The 21861-nt window shown below is 38.0% G+C and overlaps 2 protein-coding genes across 3 annotated transcripts in view; one reads left to right on the top strand and one right to left on the bottom strand.

Annotated features, from left to right (window-relative positions):
• Nucleotides 1–8652: 8652 nt before the first annotated feature.
• The window catches only part of LOC115765164 (pyrimidine-specific ribonucleoside hydrolase RihA), a 48778-nt gene continuing 35569 nt past the window's right edge, over nt 8653–21861 (bottom strand). Inside the window, exons 2-3 of the mRNA XM_030708575.1 lie at nt 9102–9548; nt 8653–9037 (exon numbers count right to left, since the gene is read on the bottom strand). Of these exons, the coding sequence (XP_030564435.1) occupies nt 8672–9037; nt 9102–9548 (813 nt within the window). The 3' untranslated portion in view covers nt 8653–8671. The remainder of the gene's footprint in view (nt 9038–9101; nt 9549–21861) is intronic.
• LOC115765163 lies at nt 17940–19790 on the top strand. Of its 2 annotated transcripts, none has more exons than XM_030708573.1 (2): nt 17940–19209; nt 19287–19790. In XM_030708573.1, exons 1-2 carry the CDS (start codon nt 17957–17959, stop codon nt 19390–19392), a joined length of 1359 nt encoding a protein of 452 aa, XP_030564433.1. In that variant the 5' UTR covers nt 17940–17956; the 3' UTR covers nt 19393–19790. The 2 variants fall into 2 exon arrangements, with proteins under 2 accessions (XP_030564433.1, XP_030564434.1); XM_030708574.1 differs by having other exon boundaries at nt 17940–19231; nt 19287–19789.

Genomic DNA, 21861 nt, shown 5'->3' with positions numbered 1-21861 from the left:
GTGTGTTATATTGGTGAGCATAATAAATTGGTTTATTAACTTGATTTATAGCTATGAGGTAGTAGCAGGGAGGCTGTGATAGGTATAAAATGAAAGATACATGATATATATATACTAGTCCAGAAGCAACATATCAATTAGGTGAATCTAGCTCTTATTATTTACCCAATTTGCTAAAAAAAAAACAGGATGTCGATATCGATTTTTATCGACTGCTTGGAAACGGAGTAAGTTATCGATTATCGGAAACAAACTCGATCTGCGCAGGAACTAGGAGCATCTACATCTAAAATTTCAATTTCTGAGATCCTTTGGCTCATACATACTGACGGACGGACAGACAGACGGACATGGCTAGATCGACTCGGCTTTTGATGCTGATCAAGAATATATATACTTTATGGGGTCGGAGATGCTTCCTTTTGCCTGTTACATACATTTGGATTTTGCACAAATACAATATACCCTTATACCCGTTTTTAATGGGTTCAGGGTATAAAAAGAACCGTAGCAATGTTTTTACAGATTATGTTATACTAGTGCACAGTATGTTAAATACCATACAAACATCTTATCCATAAAATAGACCTTAAAGGTTTTATAGACAATGTAAACAATTTTGAAATAGCCCTAAACGATCTGAATCATGCTAAATTTTTCTTCGAAATCCTTAAAACAGTAACTAAAAATAAGAATAAACGCCTTACTGCTAAAAAAAATAGATTAAAAAGGGGTCTAGTAGACGGGGTCTAGTAGTCGGAAGGTTGTAACGGGCAATATGGATGCAAAAGATTCTAAGAATATCGACGTAAGATGTAATGCAATAAGAGAAAACGAAGAAAAAATTGTGTAAAACATAAACCAACAAACTGTATTTGGCGAAGAAACAGCATTAAGAAGTTATAAGCAATTTTATAAAAAATTATACAAAAAAAAAACAAGTAAGAGGTTCTAGTCGGGAGCTCCCGACTAGAGGATACCCTGAACCCTCTTCTTCCAACATCAAATGCATATATATATTCTATTTTAGAAGCTATATGTCAAGTTTGGTGACTCTAGCTCTTATTACTTACCAAAATTGCCCAAAAACAGTATATCGATATCGATTTTTATCGATTGCTTGGAAACGGAGTAAGTTATCGATTATCGGAAACAAACTCAACTCGGCTATTGGTGCTGATCAATAATATATATACTTTATGGGATCGGAGATGCTTCCTTCTGCCTGTTACATACATTTGGATTTTGCACAAATACAATATACCCTTATACCCAATTTTAATGGGTTCAGGGTATAATAAATATATAGGACTCTAAGCGAGGAACATAACGAAATACACTTGTTACAATATATATCCAGAATTTACGTAAACATCGATATTGTATACAATCATACTAATAATATCGCAGAAAGTATCTTGCTAACAAGATTGGAAGTCATTCCAAAATTCATTCAAAAATGTTAGTTTTACCAAATTATGTTACTTATATGCAAGCTGGCCATAATAAATACTTCAATAACTAATGTCCCAAGGTACATTAAGCCCACATCTGCGAAGACTCAGAATCTACAAACAACTTCCAATGAAAAAAACATACTCTATGACGAAACGACAACTTTTAATCTTGAAGACATCGGCAACGAAAAAACCATCAGAGAAGTGGAGCAAAGGCACATTTTTATCTTTCATACATTCAACACCACAATAACTTCATCATGCAACAGACCTCGAACGGTCAAAGGATCAGCAATTGTTACATACAAGAACTGTACGCTGAACATAAATGGTTTAATATATGACGATTAAGAATTAAATACGAAAAAACAAAGCCGCTATCGATACAAGCATTTGAAGATTTGAAAATTAACAACAGTATTGAAGACCTAAACCTACACAAACTTCACCTGCAAGCTTTAATAAGCCGAAACGACATTATTCAGATAAAAAGCACAGCGACAAACCACATATTTATAATATACACCATGTTTGCGATAACCGCTATAATAATAGGCGTAATATGGGTATGTAATCCAAGGAAAATTTCATTCGTTCCAATGGATGTGTATTCATGTATCCATGTGTATCCTCAATCGACATCTCGGCCAGACCATCCTTATGGCCCTCACTCCACCCTAGGGGGGAGGAGTTACCATCTCAGTCCCTCTCGAGATGGAAACCCCCAAGCCTCCACGAGGTAAGCCAACATAAACAATCTTCACTGTGTGGGCGACTTTAAATAAGACGCCCTGTACTTAACCAAAAATGCCTACACAACATTGTAGCACTATGTTGCTACAAACCAATAACGCACCATCAGCAATAGACAGGATGTTGCGACACATATGGCAATGGGACACCATCAATGACTGGCTTGGCAGCTTGTAGACTTAAGATATATACATACTTCTATTAGTAAAGAATAATCCAGTTTGGTTTGAACTTTAACACAAAGCGGTCGTAATCTTTTTATTTCGCATCATTAAATTCTCGACTTTATGATAAACTTGAACTGGAGGAACCTTTCAACATCAGAGGTCACATTCAAGGCACTAAAGTCACCTTTAACACTGACCAGGTTCTCCTCTGGTAACTCGGTTACTAGGAGGATCTACATTCAAAGTTCAAGCTCATATGCTATGGGCGTGACGCGTTCTTGCAATTTGACGGACGGTCAGGACAGGACACACAGACGAGCATGGCTAAATCAACTCAGCTATTGATTAACATACATTGCAAAAAAGTATTTATCCCTTTAACCCATTTACAGTTCCGGATATAAATAAAAAATTGAAAAAATTATCACTAGCGCATTGTGTGCCACCATTTCCATTATTCCAATTCCATTTAATACAAATAACTTAATTACAAATAATAATTCAATTCTTGGATTTAAGAAACTCTTGCTTTCAACTTTGTTGGTCCTGCTTCCATCGCTCACTACGTTGTCACCTAATTATTGCGGTTACTTTCTCCGCTATTATCCAATTTCGAGGCTCTTTAGAAGCATTTTAGGCAAAATGATAACGTCAGAGCCAGTAAGAAACGACTTTCCGTTCCAACAACACAGCACATAAGATCAACATCACTTCCGCACCCTCCGATTAAAAGTGGTACTTCTGTTTCATATTTGAAATTTTGCGTATTACAAAAATGGCTCCCTGTGAGTTGATTAGCGTGAATGACAGCCGGAGTCAGTTCGAGGCAAGAACTAACTCATCTCATTTGTAGCGTCGCCCTGCACGCTTGAGGTACGCTAAGACCAAGTCCGTGCTTTTTAGGGTAAGGTCGAGCAGGAATGATAGCGCTCTTCCATAGGTGTCACCCAAGCCAAGTCGAACGTGCCAGACACGCAAGCCATGCAAGCGAAATACGACCACTACTCTTTTGATAATGAGCGCTGTACTTCTACGGTCAATAAACAAATATTTTAGAGTGTACCTTTTCGGTGGAAATTGACATTTTTTATGGGGAGGATCTAAATTGGCCTGCTTTCCGAAACCTTTCCACGGCAGGTGGTGTACCGAAGCCACGCGTGTCGAAGTCTCCTCTCAAAAATGATGGTAACGCTCGGCGTGGAGTGACTTAACTAATAGATTAAAGAATAAGAGTCCGTTAGTCAACAGCAAATTTTAAGTCCTTTTCTTCAGCCAGCTTCAAAGGAATCTGGAGCTGCTCTTAAAAATCTATGGGGCACTATCCAAGGTTGCTTGACACTTCTGGAACAGAGGTATAAGTAATGTGAACAGGGATTGCTTTTTATTTTACTAGTGCGCCTGTAAGCTACCCAAGCTAGCATTTCGCAGTGGGAACAGTTGATGCACAATATGGTTGACATTCCGATGTGGAACAATCTGAATTCTTACGTATTAGAGAGCTATCGCACACTTGGTGCAATATATGGCTTGAACCTGGCCCAGTAGCTAGGTCAAATGCCATCCTTTTCCACAAGGCTTAATGATTGGATGATCTTCTCACAAAGTTTTGGGAGGTGGCAGATCTGCCAGCCAATCTGGCAAAAGACTCCAGACTCCATATGCGAGTATAAGTTTACTCTCACTATCTAAAGGGAGCAGCCAGGCAGATATATAGTTACGTTACCCTTCAAGAATCCTAATCACGTCAGCTTGGGACTTTCGAGGCTCGTCCCCTTCGCTCAGTTTCGAAAAAACGAAAGTTGTTTAAGAAACTCTCAACAAAGGCTCGCGTTGTGTTTAACGCCTCCAGCTCTTCCTCAAATAGCAAAAGTTTTAACGGTGTCCTACACACTGGACCACTTCTTAAATCCGATCTAGATATCTAGGTCTTAAAATGGCGTTTATTCCGCTATGCCGATATTACTAAAATGTAATAAATAAAAACAAACAACTCTGCGTACTTCCAGGTTTTAATTACGCAAATGGATCTCCAACAAGGCTGTGCTCATTAAACTTCTGAGATAGCATCTACTGCGAGCCGATTGAAGAAGCTACCCTAGCGAAGGGATACGCTGGCAAGCAGACACTGAAGAGTTCCTCTTCGTCCCGCCGACATTGAAGTGAAGCAATCATATACAGAAGTGCTTTCACAATTCGCCAAGCTGTGCGGTCCAGCTGGATGGTTAATTCCATTAATGGTACACGCTAAGATCTTTAGGCAAGAGATGATGATCTTCATGATCTGGATGATCGGAATGCATCCTTGCCAAGCAAACTCCTCCAAAGATGGCGAGATACGCATCTCCAGATGGGTTCACTTTTTCCCTAAGGCCAAGAGGCAGCTCAATGGGATTAGCAATTTACACCCGGATTAAAACTGCGCCTGAAGCCAGAATCCTGTGAAGACTATCTCCCTGCCCCTCTTAGAGTTTTGTGATGCTGTTCTGTTTACGGAACTGTCCGCAGCACTCATACCACAGCTTTCTGTCGAACCTTCCAAATTTCGAGCCTTTCTCGGGAAGCCACCACGCAAATGGACGACCCTTGTGGCTCATTGAGGCGCTAAGATTCCACAATCCGCCAACTGCAGTATGTGGTCTCATGTTCACTCCGAATGCAACCGTGCTGATCTGGCTAGCTAAAGTGTTCCCTCACGCGATCTTCTGTTCAATGATCTGTAGGGGAATGAAACAGAATGGCTACAATCGCCACAATCTCAATGGCTAACTCTTATCCAATCAACCCATGAAACTGAGGAAGAAGTACGTCCCGCGAAATTCAACTTTGCAAAGTTGTGTCTGAAATCCAATATCGTGGACTATTTCTCTAAATTCGGCAAAGCATTAAGAATCATGGCCTATGTGTACCATTTCAGAACGCGTCGCCAGTAACTTGATATTCAGTTTCCGACGAGAGACAGAGATAGCAGCAGGTCTGAGCTATCTGAAGTTCTAGAGCGGCTTGTTGTACATTCTCAACACATTTAGTACCCTAAGGAGTATCAGTATTTGCTCGACATGCAACTTATACCAAGCTCAAGTGCCATGGTTACTCTCAATCCGTTCATTGATCACAATGGAGTCAAGAGATGATGTGGTCATGTGAGAGCTTCGGAGTGTTTGCGCTATGACGAAATACGTACAATCCTCCATCCCTATAGAAGCACTTTCACACATCGCCTCCTTCGTTGTAAGCATCGCATCTTCCTCCTTGTTGCAAACCAGATAATGATGCACCTGATCCGGTACACGTTCTGGAATGGAAAACTCAGGAATCTGGTGAAGAAATTCATGCCGAGTACGGGTGATTTACTGTAAGAAGTTGCAAACCCAACTCACGGGCGACTTACCCGTCGAACGAACCACGCTCGTTTTTTGTGTTCAAACACGTTTCATAATCAAGAACTATGTATGCATCTACAGTATACAGTACACGAGCCAAATATTTAGAAACCACTTCGTACCTGACGGCCGAAAAATTCCTTCGTACTTTCGTTCGATTTGTTTCTCGCCGGGGGCGCCCAACAAATATACCCACGAAAACGTGCATCACTATAACTTACATCCATCAAAATTTATCCTGCCGTTTCAACCCTTCTAGAGCCCCTATCTTAGGTGCCTTACGAGACGCGGGAGTAAAGAGTTCTAAAACACTCTTTTACGAGGCCTCTTCCTCTTTCAAGTACACGACTTGTCTTGTCAAAATTAGAATCTCGCCTCAACTCGAGGCCAATCTCTCCCCTTCCAGAGAACCCGTCTGACCTACTGGTCCTCCTAGTAGGCGGTCCTCTCATATCGATTTTGGAACCTGTAACTAAAAAGAGTACAGCCTTCATCCTGAACGGCTGGCAGCGTCTCAAAGCCCTTAATCAGCAGTTTTGTTGCTGTTGCAAAGAAGAATATTTCAATGAGTTTCAACAAAGGAATAAATGGTAACATACACCGAGAAACTTTCAAAACGGCGCCATGGTAATCGTCAATGAAAGTAACTAGCTCGGCCGAGTCTAAGCTATGCATCCAGGCAAAAATGACATGGTACGCGTGGTAGATCCTTAGGTCCTTACGGCACATGGTGTCATTATGCGGATCATTAATAAGCTCATCCGTGTTCCGAATGTGTCCACGCATGTGGTGGTAACACTTGATTCGTCCTTTGTATACATATTTTCAAATAGTCTCCTTTTCCTGCATCAGCAAAATGGTTCCTCGCCCAAGCAACACAAGCGAGCAGCGCCAACAACGGGTTCGCCCTAGGGTCTACACTGCGGAAGTACCAACGCTTCCTGGGCCTGACACCTCAGACCTGAGAAACGCCTACAGGCAGTACACATAAACAAGTTCCGCCCCACTTGCCTGACCCACAAGCACTCACAATCATCATGTCACGGCAATGATAGCTGGTGCTCCTGTTGAAAGGACCACCAAAGTCTCCATATAAAGGAGAAAAGACGAAGCCAGGAGCGGAATCAGAGGCCCGTGGAGCACACCCAAGGTTACGCACCCCGTATACCGAAGCGCAGAAATCGAAGACTTGAACTTGGCTCTGCCGGCGCTTTACATCCACCGCGCCCACTATATCATGGACGACGCGCTTCAATTCTACGGCACCAGCTACAACATTGTCGTCGTTCCTCCAGCGCAGGAGCATCAGTGTATTGCCTAGTTCACTGGTTCTTTTCGGAAACGGTACGAATTCCATCAAGAGTCGAGCGCTAAATGATCCGCGTAGTCCAACGAGTCGCATCAATGCATCCTTGGCAACAATATTCGGGCTTTCCGTCACTCGCATTGGTGCAGAAGGTGTGGATCCGTATCCGTAAAAATCCCGGGTTCGGTACCCAACCAAGACGGTCTGACGTTGGCGCAGAACACCGCATTTAACTGGGCCCTCTCCGGAAGAAGGGTCCTCTCTGGAATAGTATCGCAAGAGGCGGGATGTTCATACTGCAAAGTTTGCTGCACTCTTACAAAGTCGCTACATCCTAAGTGCGTCACGTATGTCGCTGCTTCCAATCTACAAGAGCGCCAGCATAAACATAAACATAAAGACCATAGACGCAAAACTTTGTAGTGCACTTTTGACATTCGAAATAAATTAGTGGATGACATTAAACGCACAGTGCTGAAATTTGTCGTATAAAACAAGTAAGAGATTCTAGTCGGGAGCTCCCGACTAGGGGATACCCTGACCCTCTTCTTCCAACATCAAATGCATAAATATATTTTATTTTAGAAGCTATATTTCAAGTTTGGCGACTCTAGCTCTTATTATTTACCAAAATTGCCCAAAAACAGGATATCGATCTCCGTTTTTATCGATTGCATGGAAACGGAGTAAGCTATCGATTATCGGAAACAAACTCGGTCTGCGCGGGCTCTAGGAGCACCTAAATCTAAAATTTCAATTCTCTAGCTCTTATAGGTTCTAAGATCCTTGCGTTCATTTCATACCTATCGCCACCTCCCCGATTCCACGCCAGACCTATAAATCAAGTTAATAACCCAACTTATATTGCCAACCAATTTAAGCCACAATTTAAATGCAATTGACGTTTTGAGAATCCAAAAAAATTCTATGGTACAATAAGTTATACTGTAGAAAATTTCATAAATATCGGTCAAGAAAAACGAAAGTTATATGCAACTGCGCAATTGAATGGGGCAGCAGCTTTAAGAATTTCTGTATACATGTACACACACACATTCATGAATGCTTCGCATTCTAATAGCATGGTAATTGCATCTTTTTTTTGTAATGTTATTTTAGTTCCTTTTTTTATCATAAGTACTAATTGTTGATGTGGCTGCTGAGTAGAGGCATAGCAAGTGGTGCGGTCTGTCTTGAGTTCGAGCCCTCCCAAGGGAACTTTTTTTATTAATTAATTTGGTGTTGGAATTAGAGGGTTCAGGGTATCCCCTAGTCGGGAGCTCCCGACTAGAACCTCTTACTTGTTTTATATTCTATTCTATTCAATTTGTTTGGAGATATATGAATTAGTTTCTTTCTAATTTAAAAAGAATTTTTGTTATGGCTGTCGAGAAGAGGCGGTGGCAATTAATGTGTGATCGGTACAAGTTCGAGTCCTATTGAAGGAACTGCTTTTATTTTTTTTAATGTTCTATTAATTTATATTTCTGCTAAACAAATGAGCTCATAGCGCAAGCTGCATTTGCTGTTGGTAGAAGAGTATTCAGGATTCAGAAAAAATGTGTTTTTTTTTTTTGGCTTTCTTTATTTACGGAAATAACCTATTTTTCAATCTAATACGTTACGCAAGCCAGCAACCCACTCCACAATATGCTTAAAGAACTTGTCATCAACCAATTCAATGATGCGAACATTCTCAGGAAACTTTTCGCACTCTTTTAAGTGATCGAGCACCATTTGGCCACGAGTATGTGTACCTGTAAGATCGACGGTGGCGTGCCAATTGCTAGATTTCTTGATAAACTGTTTCTCAAATAGCCATCCAGCTACTAACAAGGCATCGCATGGATTCCAATTAGTGTACCCACTCTGCTGTAGGGGCAACCATTGTGCATTTTCAACTTGTGTAAGAATGTCGATAGCATCGTGTTTGTTTGTTGAAGCGCATTTACCAAAGTTATCCAGTCGCCAGCTCTGAAAGAGAATAGACATATGTAAATATGTACACATGTTAAAGCTATTAAAAGTCGGAACCTACAATGGATATGTTGAAGTGCTCCTTGGTACATGTTTCCCATGGGAGTATGGTGATTGGGCACCGCGTTTTTAACAGCACGGCATGTGCTGCTTCCGGATCTGAGTGAAAATTGAACTCGGCAGAACGTGATGAATTTCCTACTCCCTGATAGTTGCCGCCCATGATGTAAATATCTTTGATGGACTTTCCAAAATTTTCACCATACATAGTGAAGCCCAGTGCCAAATTAGTTAGCGGTCCTACCGCAATAATGGTGATTTGTTGAGGTCGGTCCTGACATAACTTGTGTATGGCCAAAACAGCATGCTGTGGCTGCACATAACTAGACACAGGCGCCCACTTTTCGTCATTCAAGCAATCGCCGAACCCATCGAGCCCATGAAAATATTTCCTGCCAGCATCGACGTAGCCTGCTAGAGGTTCAACAGCTCCTAGATAAATTGGTACCTAAGCGGTAAGGACAGGATACGATAATTGTTAGTAACAATGCACCATTTATAGCTAGCGGCAAACAAGACGCTGTAACAAACATTCAAGCTTTTTTTTTTAAACAAGTCTAGTCGGGAGTTCCCGTCCAGGGCATACCCTGAAACCTCTAGTCCAGCTACGAGTTTTTTTGCTTTAGCAGTTATATATGTATATCAAAGCAAAAAAATTGCTCCCCCATTACGACTCGAACCCTCACCGACCGCATTACTCGTATTACTCGCTCCCACCTCTACTTGAAAGCCACACTCACAACTCATTTTCGCTGAGAAAAAATGAATTAAAATAGCAACACACACACAGCTCAGAATATAATACAATCACAATACAATGCTGTTGATAGAATTCGATAAAAACGAGCATGAAATTGTGTGTGTAAATGTATACAGAAATTATTGCAATTTGCCCCAAACACGTGGCCAGTCAAAACACGTTTTCTTGAATAACTTTCGTGTTCCTTAAGAAATAGAATTTTGGTATATTGTCAAAAAGATAATTGAATTAAAATTGTGTCTTAATTTAGTGGGCACTACAAATTGGTTTATTTTTTTTACCCTGAACCCATTAAAAGTGGGTATAAGGGTATATTGTATTTGTGCAAAATCCAAATGTATGTAACAGGCAGAAGGAAGCATCTCTGACCCCATAAAGTATATATATTCTTGATCAGCATCAATAGCCGAGTCGATCTAGCGTCCGTCCGTCCATCCGTATGTATGAACGCAAGGATCTCAGAACCTATAAGAGCTAGAGACATGAAATCGATAAAATGGAGCTATGGTGGTTGCGGGGAGGTGGCGAAAGGTATAAAATGAAAGATACTTAATAAATATATAATATTCTAGAATCAACATATCAAGTTCGGTGACTCTAGCTCTAAAAAACAGGGTGTCGATGCCGATTTTATCGCTTGCTTGGAAACGGAGTAAGTTATCGATTATCGGAAACAAGCTCTTTCTGCGCATGGTCTTGGAGGAACTGCAGCTAAAATTTTAAGCTCTTATAGTTTCTGATATCCTTGATTAGATGTAGGTCCTCCTAGTGCCTGCGCAGATCCAGTTTGTTTACTAGAACTAAATTTTCTATTTCGAGTTTTATGTCATTTGGTTTTCTATCGTATTCTATCTTTCGTTTTTCTTTTTCTAAATTTACTAGAGTTTTTACTCTTTTTTAAGCTATTTCTAACCTAAACTTAAATTCTTTTGCGTAGTCGTTCGTCAATGTTATATATAAGGTCAATTCTAGTTTGGTTATTAAATTCTATGAACTGTCTTGGTAATCTTCCATAAACAAGTTCGTATGGACAGTATTCATGTACTGTCGATGGTGTAGTGTTAAAACAATATGTGAAATAATTCAACCATATGTCCCAATCATCTTTGTCAATCGAAATATATGGACGTATAAATTCGTTAAATGTTCGATGACTTCTTTCTACTGTTCCTAATGTTTGGTGAAGATGTGCTGTTGATTGTATATTACTTACATTCATATACTTGCACAGGTCATTTTTTAGCGAATGTGCCGTTATGAACGCCTTCATAGGACCATACTTTAGTACAAAAGATTCAAATATTGCTTTACCTATTGTTTTTGCACTTTTATCTTTTACTGGTATTGCAACTAGATATTTAGTGGGATCGCATATTATAGAAATTGCGTACTCGTTGCCATTCTCTGTACGGGGTAATGGACCGATTGTGTCTATTAAAACTGTACCAAATGCAGTATTTGGGCTATTCGTTAATATCATTGGGGCTTTAGTATGTGTTGTGGTTTTTGCTAATTGGCATTTCGCACAAGTTTTCACATACTTTGTAATGGTCTTAGTCATTTAGGGCCAGTAGTAGTATTTCTTAATTTTTAACAAGGTACGCGTAATCCCTGTATGGCCTCCCTTTATAGGATATTTCGACAGTATTGCTTTTATTTGACTTTCGTCTTTTTTGTCAATTTGTGTCACTTTTGTTAGTAGCGCTACTTTTAATGTATTTAAATATTTATTGGCCATATTTTTAAATTCATTTGATGATACGAGTTCGGAAATTTGTTAATTTGGTGACAAACTGTAAGTAAGCAATTTTATGTATTCCAGCTTCTAAATTAAGCCTTTGAAAAAATTGACCTAAGTCGAATTTTCCATTGGAGTACAAATCGTTTACTGAAAATTGTGAAATGATTCGTCTTCCTCTTTTAAGTAAACAATTTATTTTACCGAATTTTAGTTTCACAAATTTCTTTACGTCGTTATTACTAACGACTTCAAAGACATTGGGCTCTTTTAGATCATTTGCAATTTTATTTTGTCATCTGCGCAGATGTTTTTTTGACTTTTTGATGATCTTGTTTGAACCATTAATATTTTCCTATTTATGTCAATTAGTGTATCTATGTTTATGGGGGATAATGCATCCACTACATGGTAATCTTTCGCCTTGAGGTATTCTACCGTAAATTGATATTCTTCTAAGTCTAGTCTCATCCTGATTAATTTTGATGTGGGATTTTTCATCGAAAACAAATAGGTTAGGGGTCTATGGTCTGTTTTAACTAAGAAATGCCTTCCATAAACATATGGTCTGAAGTGTTTTATTGCCCAATGTATAGCAGCTAATTTCTGCTCTGTATTGATTTATTGGTTTCTCCCTGTGTGAAAGCGCGGGATACATATGCAATTGGCAATTGCACACCGTTGTACTCTTCGGATAGTACAGCACCACATGCATGCTTACTTGCATCTGTAGTTATGCAAAATTCTTTGATGAAGTCAGGGTATTGCAATAATGTTGGTTTCATTAATGCCTTTTTTAAATATTGGCATTAAAAGATGCATTTACTTCACATTCTTTTGTCCATTCGAATTGGACATTCTTTCTGCACAATCTAGTCAAATGACGTGAGTGCTGTGCGAAGTCGTGTATAAATCTTCTGTAGTAAGTACAGTACGCGACGAAACGTCGTACACTCTCCGCATCAGTAGGGGTTGGATAGTTTTTTATAACATCGTACTTTTTGTCATCTTTAAGGATGCCATGGTCTGTGCACTTATACCCAAGGAATGTTACCTCGTGCAAAACGCATATTTCTCTGGGCTTCATTTTAAATTATGTTTTCGACAAAGATCAAATATGCTTGTCAAGTTCTTGAACATGTGCTGCTCTGAGCAGCCGATAACTACTAGGTCATCCATATAGAGAAATGCTTGGGATGGCTCTAGGCCTAAAAACGCGATTGTCATCATTCGCATAAATGAATTTGGTGCTACCTTAGGACCATATGGTAACCGCGTGAAGCGATAAGAGCTAGTGCTCGTTGAAAATGCTGTTATATTTCTAGATTTTTCATCTAGTTCAATTTGGTGCAAGCCTCGCATAAGATCGAGACATGATAAATATTTAGCTCGTCCTAATTGGTTAAGTATTTCCTGAATTCTCGGCAGTGGATATTTATCTGCTTAAAGTTTTTTGTTAATTTGGCGATAATCAACTACTAAAGGCCATTTTTTCTACCCTGAACCCATTGAAAATGGCTGAAAAGGGTATATTGTATTTGTGCAAAATGCAAATGTATGTAATAGGCAGAAGGAAGCATCTCCGACCCCATAAAGTATACATATTCTTGATCAGCATCAAAGCCGAGTCGATCTCCGTCTGTCTGTAGGTGCTCCTAGTTCCCGCGCAGATCGAGTTTGTTTCCGATAATCGATAACTTACTCCGTTTCCAAGCAATCGATAAAAATCGATATCGACATCCTGTTTTTTTTAGCAAATTGGGTAAATAATAAGAGCTAGAGCCACCAAACATGATATGTTGCTTCTAAAATATTATAGATATTTCAAGTATCTTTAATTTCATCCCTATCGCCACCTCCCCGCTACCACCTCAGAGCTATGAATCAAGTGAATAACTCAAATTTTATTGCCAACCAATTTAAACCACCATTTAAATGAAATTGACTTTTTCAGAATACACAAATATTCTATGGTACAATAAGATATACTGTAGAAAATTTTATAAAGATCGGTTAAGAAAAACCAAAGTTATATGCAACTGCGCAATTGAATGGGACAGCAGCTTTAAGAATTTCTGTATACATGTACACACACACATTCATGCGCGTCTGCTTCGCATTCTAATAGCATGGTAATTGCATCTTTTTAGTTATTTTAGTTCCTTTTTTTATCATAAGTACTTAATTGTTGGTGTGGCTGCTGAGTAGAGACATAGCAAGTGGTCGCCAGTTCGAGCCCTGCCAAGGGAATTTTTTTTATTAATTTATTTGGTGTTGGAATAAGAGGCTTCAGGGTATCCCCTAGTCGGGAGCTCCCGACTAGAACCTCTTACTTTTTTTTTTATCTTTATTACTTCAAACGAGCGCGTTGCGCGAACTTCATTTTTTTTTCTAAACACCTTACTCACTCAGTATACTTTGTTTTCCACCGCCAGATTAATTTCCCACGACGTATTTTGTTGTACAATTTTATATTTTATTTTGCGGTTGTAGGTTGTTACTGCTGGTCGTCTCGTTGTTGTTGTAATTATTTGCTTTCCTTATTGCGTGACCATTCCACGGTCGCCATGTAATGTCCGAAATTCATTTCTATGTTTAAGAATAATAATGAGGCACGTCAGTGCTCTTGAACTTTAGTTTTTCGAATGCTCTTTTATTTGAATAAGCATTAGAGCTTAGCCTAATACATAAGTGGCGTATAGTTATGTGTAGCTCTGTCGCAGCAGAGCGTTCTTATCTATGAGGGTAAGAGAGTGTGTATGTGCCTATATTGGTGGGCATATATATTGCGCACTTTATGCGCTCCAGACGGAGCGTGGGATATACATCGTATGCATAAACGGTCAGCGGAAGGCTGGCGAGTCGCGCTGCGTAATATGAGCCGAAGCCAATATATACACGTTGCTCTGGGTTGTTATATGTATAATTGTTATTGTATCCAACAAAGTGCCGCATACTATATATTTGGATACATGGTATACATTTAAGATATATACACACTAGAGTATAAAAACAAATAGTTTCCTCCCTAGGGTTCGAACTCGCAACAGACCGCACTACTTGCCGCCGCCTCTACTCAACCGCCACAATTGCGTCTTAATGAGTTGGAGATGTTTCCTCCTGCCTACCTACCCTACCCTGAACCCAATAAAATTGGGTATAAGGGTATATTGTATATGTGCAAATTATAAATGTATGTAACAGACAGAAAGAAGCGTCTCCGACCTCATAAAGTATATATATTCTTAATCAGCATCAATAGCCGAGTCGATCTAGCCATGTCCGTCTGTCTGTCTGTCCGTCTGTCCGTCCGTCCGTCTGTTCGTCTGTCCGTATGCATATACGCAAGGATCTCAGAACCTATAAGAGCTAGAGACTTGTAATTTTAGATGTAGGTGCTCCTAGTGCCTGCGCAGATCGAGTTTGTTTCCGATAATCGTTTACTCCGTTTCTTATACGTCGGCAGCTCCCGACTAGGGAATACCCTGAACCCTCTTATTCCAACACCAAATGCATATATATATTCTATTTTAGAAGCTATATGTCAAGTTTGGTGACTCTAACGCTTATTATTTACCAAAATTGCCCAAAAAACAGGATATCGATATCGATTGCTTGGAAACGGAGTGAGTTATCGATTATCGGAAACAAACTCGATCTGCGCGGGCGCTAGGAGGACTTATATCTAAAATTTCAAGTCTTCAGCTCTTATAGGTTCTGAGATCCTTGCCTTCATACATACGGACGGACAGACAGACGGGCATGGCTATTGATGCTGATCAAGAATATATATACTTTATGGGGTCGGAGATGCTTCCTTCTGCCTGTTACATACATTTGGATTTTGCACAAATACAATATACCCTTATACCCATTTTTAATGGGTTCAGGGTATAAAAATACATCATGGCCAGAAAATAATTGAAGCAAACCTAGTAGACCGGAATTGACATTGATCAAAAACTGCAGAAAAAATTGATAAAGGAATGGTAGGAATTTACTCAGAGTTACCTGTTTCAGAATACCACAAAACCCAATGCATTCTAATTAGTCTTTATCCGCAGACAACTACTATTAAGGTTTTCAAATGCAACAAAAGAGCTTAGCAAATACTAAGTGATAAAGAATTAAATGTTTACCATACATAATAACCATAGCACATTGGAATGAATGAAGCATGTTATACATTAAAAGTTAAAATAAATTTTCTAAAGTTGAGAAACCGCATCCAATTTATAATCTCCAATTGTATACAAGTAAAAGGTTCTGGTCGGGAGCTCCCGACTAGGGAATACCCTGAATCCTCTTATTCCAACACCAAACGCATTTTGGGCAATTCGTTAGAAGTAATAAAGATAAATTTAAAAAAAAAAAGGTTCCCTTGGCAGGGTTCGACCTCGCAACTGACCGTACCACTTGCTACCGCCTCTACTCAATAGCCACACCAATAATTATTGGGAAAAAACGAATTAAAATAGGTGCACAGAAAACAATCGCAATTGTAATGCTGTTGATAGAATTCGAAGCAGACGCGCATGAATGTTTGTGTACATGTATAGAAATTCTTGGATTTTGCACTAGTTGCCCCATTTGCTTGCGCAGTAAAACTTAACTTTGGTTTTTTCTTAGCCGATCTTAACGAATTTTTCTACAGTATATCTTATTGTACCATAGAATATTTGTGTATTCTGAAAAAGACAAATGCATTAAAATTGTGACCTAAATTGGTGGTCAATATATGTTGTAACTTCATTTATAGCTCTGCGGTGGTAGTGGGAAAGTATATAATATTCTAGAAGCAACATAAAAAGTTCGGTGACTCTAGCTCATAATATATACCCAAATTGCTAAAAAAAACAGGACGTCGATATTGATTTTTATCGATTGCATGGAAACAGAGTTAGTTATCGATTATCGGAAACAAATTCGATCTGCGCAGGCACTAGGAGGACCCACATCTAAAATTTAAAATTCTCTACCTCTTATAGGTTTTGATATCCTTGCGTTCATACATACGGACGGCCGGACAGACAGACAGACAGACAGACATGGCTAGATCGACTCGGCCATTGATGCTGATCAACAAAATATATAATTTATGGTATATAAATACATAATACCCTTTTTACCCATTTTCAATGGGTTCAGGGTATAAAAATGCAGAGAAATAAAATATGATAGGAAACCTATTACAGCAAACACCAAATTTAAATTTTACTTTGACATCTTTCATATAAAATACAAATGTATTGTAAAAATTATAGAGAAGCTCAAAAAAAATTGCAGTTACATAAACTATAATCTACAGGGACTAGAGATCTAAAATGCAGAAACAAGATTCCAAATTAAACCAATACAAGTAAATGCAGGATATGTACCAGTGCAAAAACATTCAAAGAAAATAGTTAACGAAACAACAATACACTATGACTCTATTGTTAAAATAGTTACCAAAAAGGGAAAAAAATATAAGAAATACAAACATAACTGATAAAGAAGATAAAAACAAAAATCAAATATAATACACCTTATAGTAGAATTACACGAGGACTCATAAATATTGCAAGAACAACTTAGAAGATCAGACTAATCCCAAAATTATGCCAATTATGAACAAACAAATTGTCATAAATTCCCATTTTAACGAAACAATCCACGTTTTAGCAGCCACAATTATGCATAACAGAAAAATTTTAAATGTTACACTCCTAAGTATAAATTGTCAGAATAAAAACATTAAATTTTTTGCTATATAATGATCAAATGTAAAAATTCCAAATATCGAACACAAAATAAAATATTTTCAGGAAAATATAGCCCCCGTAAGGATCAACTTATTTTTTGCAGAAACTTTGCCAGAAAAGGAAATAAATAAATGTAATATAGATGTTTAAAAACAAAAACTAGTACGGATGGGTGTTTTAAACTACAGAAATTTAAAATAAATAAATAAAAATTGATATTAAAAATAGAATATTAACCAAAAATACATTTTAAGGAACTAAAATTAAGCAAGAGTTTCACTATTGTTAATAACTGTGAATTTATACTTAACAACTGTAATAGGATAAGAGCATCATTGGTAACCCTAGCCAGGGTATTATAGTGTCACTATCTAAGTTAATTATAACAGTACGATAAGTATATATCGATAATGAGGCAAATGTAATATCGATAAAGAAAAGCGGCTGCAGAGAGGAAGTGGAAGGCAGTCTCTCTACAGTACTAGCAGTAAGAAGACGTGTTGTTAAAAATAAAAAGGCCACCCGAACATAAGTTAAATCAATAAAGAAAATCATACTATTACAATATCAGAAGTGGGATTAACTCAGAAAAAAAAAAAAAAAAACACAACAAAATGGAAAATATAAATATAAATGACGTGTCAATAGCGACATTGAAAAGTTGGTTGGCATTACTAAATTTGCCAACAGAGGGTACCAAAACTGAGCTGATGGCGAGATTAAATAAGGTACCAGTGGATATCAGAGACGATGCTGCAAAGGAACTTGAAGTTCAACGTAACAAGGAACAGACAATTGAGGCTCAAAATGAGTTGCAAAACATAATGCAACAACAGCGTGACGAAATAGCAAATGGAGCCGAGGTGCTGAAATTGATGCGTCTCGAAATTGAAGCGTCTCGAAAATTCCTAGAAGAATTTCAAGTAACGGTGAACCGCAACTCGCACATCGGCGGGAGCGACGGGGGAGAGCAAGAAAGTGAAGTCGGCGATTTATTGCAGCTAGAGGATGGTCACACTGAAGAAAGACCACGGTCGACGGATGGCAACGCTGGTGCAGCTGATTACACTGGAACGGCTGGCAACGCTGGTGCAGCTGATCACGCTGGTGCAGCGGGCAACGCTGGGGCAGCTGGAAGGATCGACGAAAGTGGCAACGCTGTCGGAGGCAACTTAAATAATTGCATCCAAACTGGAGCGATGATGTTAGCCAAGGAAATTTTATTAGAATTTACTGGAGAAAGTGAGGTGCGTAAATGGGTAATGCAATTCTTCAATGTGGCCAAGATCTACAGACTAAATGATATGCAACAGCACTTGCTTTGTATAAGCAAATTGAAAGGCGGTGCTTTGAAGTGGTTGCATGCAGACCCTATGCGCATCATTGCTCCGATTGACGAGATGCTAAATCAATTGGTTTTGGCCTTCGGGGGAGGATTTTCGAAGTCGGAACTACGACAGAAGTTCGAGGATCGGGTTTGGAAACCAGATGAGGTGTTCGCCACATATTTTAGCGAAAAAAGCATATTGGCACAGGACATCAACATTGATGTAGAGGAGTTAATGGAGGGTATTATTCGAGGCATACCTTGCGAAAACTTGCGCACTCAAGCTAGTATGCATTGCTTTACAAATCCGGCCCAAATTTTACGTGCGTTTGCAGCTATAAAGTTGCCAATTAAACGGGTACGAAACCATGTAGTGAAACAAACTGCACAGGAAGCACAGGCGGACAAACAACAACGTTGCTACAATTGCAATGTTAAGGGCCATTGGGCCAAAGATTGTTTAAAGCCCAAACGGGAGGCAGGATCTTGCTATGCGTGCGGCTCAAAGGATCATTTAATAGCAGGATGTCCAAATAAAAAGTATGATATGGAAAACAAATATGTAAGATACTTAAGAATTCATTTTAGTAACTCATTTAACAAATCAATAATTGCAGAATGCCTTATAGACTCTGGCAGCCCTATTTCATTTTTAAAGGAAAAGTTTGTGCCATTAAAAGTAAAGCGTATGCCAGATGCAAATTCGTATGTAGGTTTAAATGAAAGTAAATTGAAAAATTTTGGAAAAATTTTATGTTATATGAAGAAAAAGTTAATAAATGTTTATTTTAATGTTATAATTGTGGCAAATGAGTCTATGAGGTATGACGCTGTGCTTGGTAGAGATTTTATGGATTCTTTTGGTTTAAATATTGATTTAAGAACATTGAAAATTGTGAACGGGCATAAAGTTGATCACCAGAATAATGGTAAAAATGATATCATAGCTACAAGCTACAAAGAAAAACAAAAAAAAGTGGACGATGAAGATATCAAACACGAGCAAAATGAAACTATATTGTTAAATGATAAAATCGTTAATAAGGAAATAGTCAGTAATGAAACTGTTAGTGATGAATTAGTTAGTGAGAAAATTGTTAGTCCGGAAACGCTTGGTGATAAAATTGGTAGTGATGAGATAGTTAGAAATAAAATAATTAGTGGTGAAATAGTTAGAAATGAAGTGATTGGGATCGAAACTGTTAGTGATGAGATAGTTAGTTATGGAGAGCTTAAGCTCGAACCTGATAGTGAAGAAGTTGTTAGTGATGAAATTATCTATAATCAAACCGGGATTGAAAAAGTGATTATAGAAGATATAGGAAACAGTGCAGTTAAAATTAATAATCATGTTAATGAAGCGCCAGTGAATAGCGAAATCATGGGAGTGTTAGAAGAGAATTTTGAGAAGGATATCTTAACAATAAGTTGGGAAGATTCTAACAAAAGAGAAAATATATATATTTTAAGTGAAGATATTGATTACAGCACAAAGTGTGAATTTGAAAATTTATTTGAAAATACTTATGTAAAAGCGAAAAGGCCAAATCAGCCAAAATTAAGACATGAGTTAAGCATAAGATTAGAAAACGACAAAGTATTTAATTGTACACCTAGGCGGTTATCTTATATGGAAAAAGAAAAGTTGCAAGAATTATTAGACGACTATTTAAAAGATGGAATCATTAGGCCAAGTTGTTCAGAGTATGCATCACCTATAGTACTAGTGAAGAAAAAAACTGGAGACATGAGGTTATGTATTGATTTTAGAAGACTGAACAAAATTATATGTAGAGACAACTACCCGCTACCATTGATCGACGATTTATTAGACAGACTATGCGGAAAAACAGTATTTTCAAAGTTGGATCTAAAAAACGGGTATTTTCATGTATTTGTTAATGAGCAATCTATTAAATACACTTCATTTGTTACCCCTTTAGGACAATATGAATTTCTTAGGATGCCCATGGGTTTAAAAACTGCGCCACATGTATTTCAAAGATTTGTTAATAACATATTTTGTGATATGATAAGAGATAATAAGGTAATTGTTTACATGGATGATATTATGATAGCAAGTACAAACATAAAGGAACACATGGAGACCTTAAAGGAAGTGTTTATAAGACTGGTGCAAAACAAATTAGAGTTGAAATTAGATAAGTGTGAATTTTTTAAAAGCAGCGTTAAATATTTAGGATTTGTGGTGGATAGTAAAGGCGTTAGGGCTGATGAAAAAGGGTTAGAAGCGGTTAAATCCTTTCCAATACCAAACAAAATTCAGGGAGTACAAAGTTTCCTAGGGTTATGCTCCTACTTCAGGAGGTTCATTTTTAACTTTTCTATATTAGCTAAACCCTTATATGATTTATTGAAAAAAGATAAGAAATTCAAGTTTGGAGAAGAGGAGTTTAAGTGTTTTAATATGTTAAAAGATAAATTGTTAGAGGCGCCAGTACTATCAATATATAATTACAAAGAAGAAATAGAACTACATTGTGATGCCAGCGCAGTGGGATTTGGGGCTGTTTTATTTCAACAAAAAGAAGATAGGAAATTACACCCGATTTTTTATTTTTCTAAAAGAACAACCGAAGTAGAGTCTAAATATCATAGTTTTGAGTTAGAAACGCTAGCCATCATTTACGCATTACGCAGATTTCGTATATATCTGCAGGGAAAACGATTTAAAATAATGACAGATTGCAACTCTTTAACTTTAACGCTTAACAAAATAGATTTAAATCCGAGAATTGCTAGATGGGCGTTAGAACTACAAAATTACGATTTTGAGTTAGTGCATAGATCGGGCAAGCAAATGCAACATGTGGATGCGTTAAGCAGATGTTATGAGGACATTTTAGTCATTGAATCCAATAGTTTTGAGGATAATTTAGTTATTTGCCAAAGCAAAGATGACAAACTGGTAGATATTAGAAAGATGTTAGAAAAAGAAGAGCACAAGCTATTCGAAATGAGAAATGGGGTCATTTACAGAAAAACAAATGATGGCAGATTAGTTTTTTATGTACCAAAGAATATGGAAGAACATGTACTTTACAAATATCATGATGAGTTGGGACATGCTGGGAGAGATAAGATGATCGATGCCATTGGAAAGAGTTACTGGTTCCCATATATTAAGGAAAAAGCAATAAAGCATATAGGGAATTGTTTAAAATGCATTGC

Source organism: Drosophila novamexicana, unplaced genomic scaffold (assembly GCF_003285875.2).
Source record: "Drosophila novamexicana strain 15010-1031.04,08,12 unplaced genomic scaffold, DnovRS2.1 tig00000932-arrow-arrow-pilon, whole genome shotgun sequence".
Taxonomy (NCBI): Eukaryota; Metazoa; Arthropoda; class Insecta; order Diptera; family Drosophilidae; genus Drosophila; species Drosophila novamexicana.
This window is presented reverse-complemented; position numbering and strand designations above follow the sequence as displayed.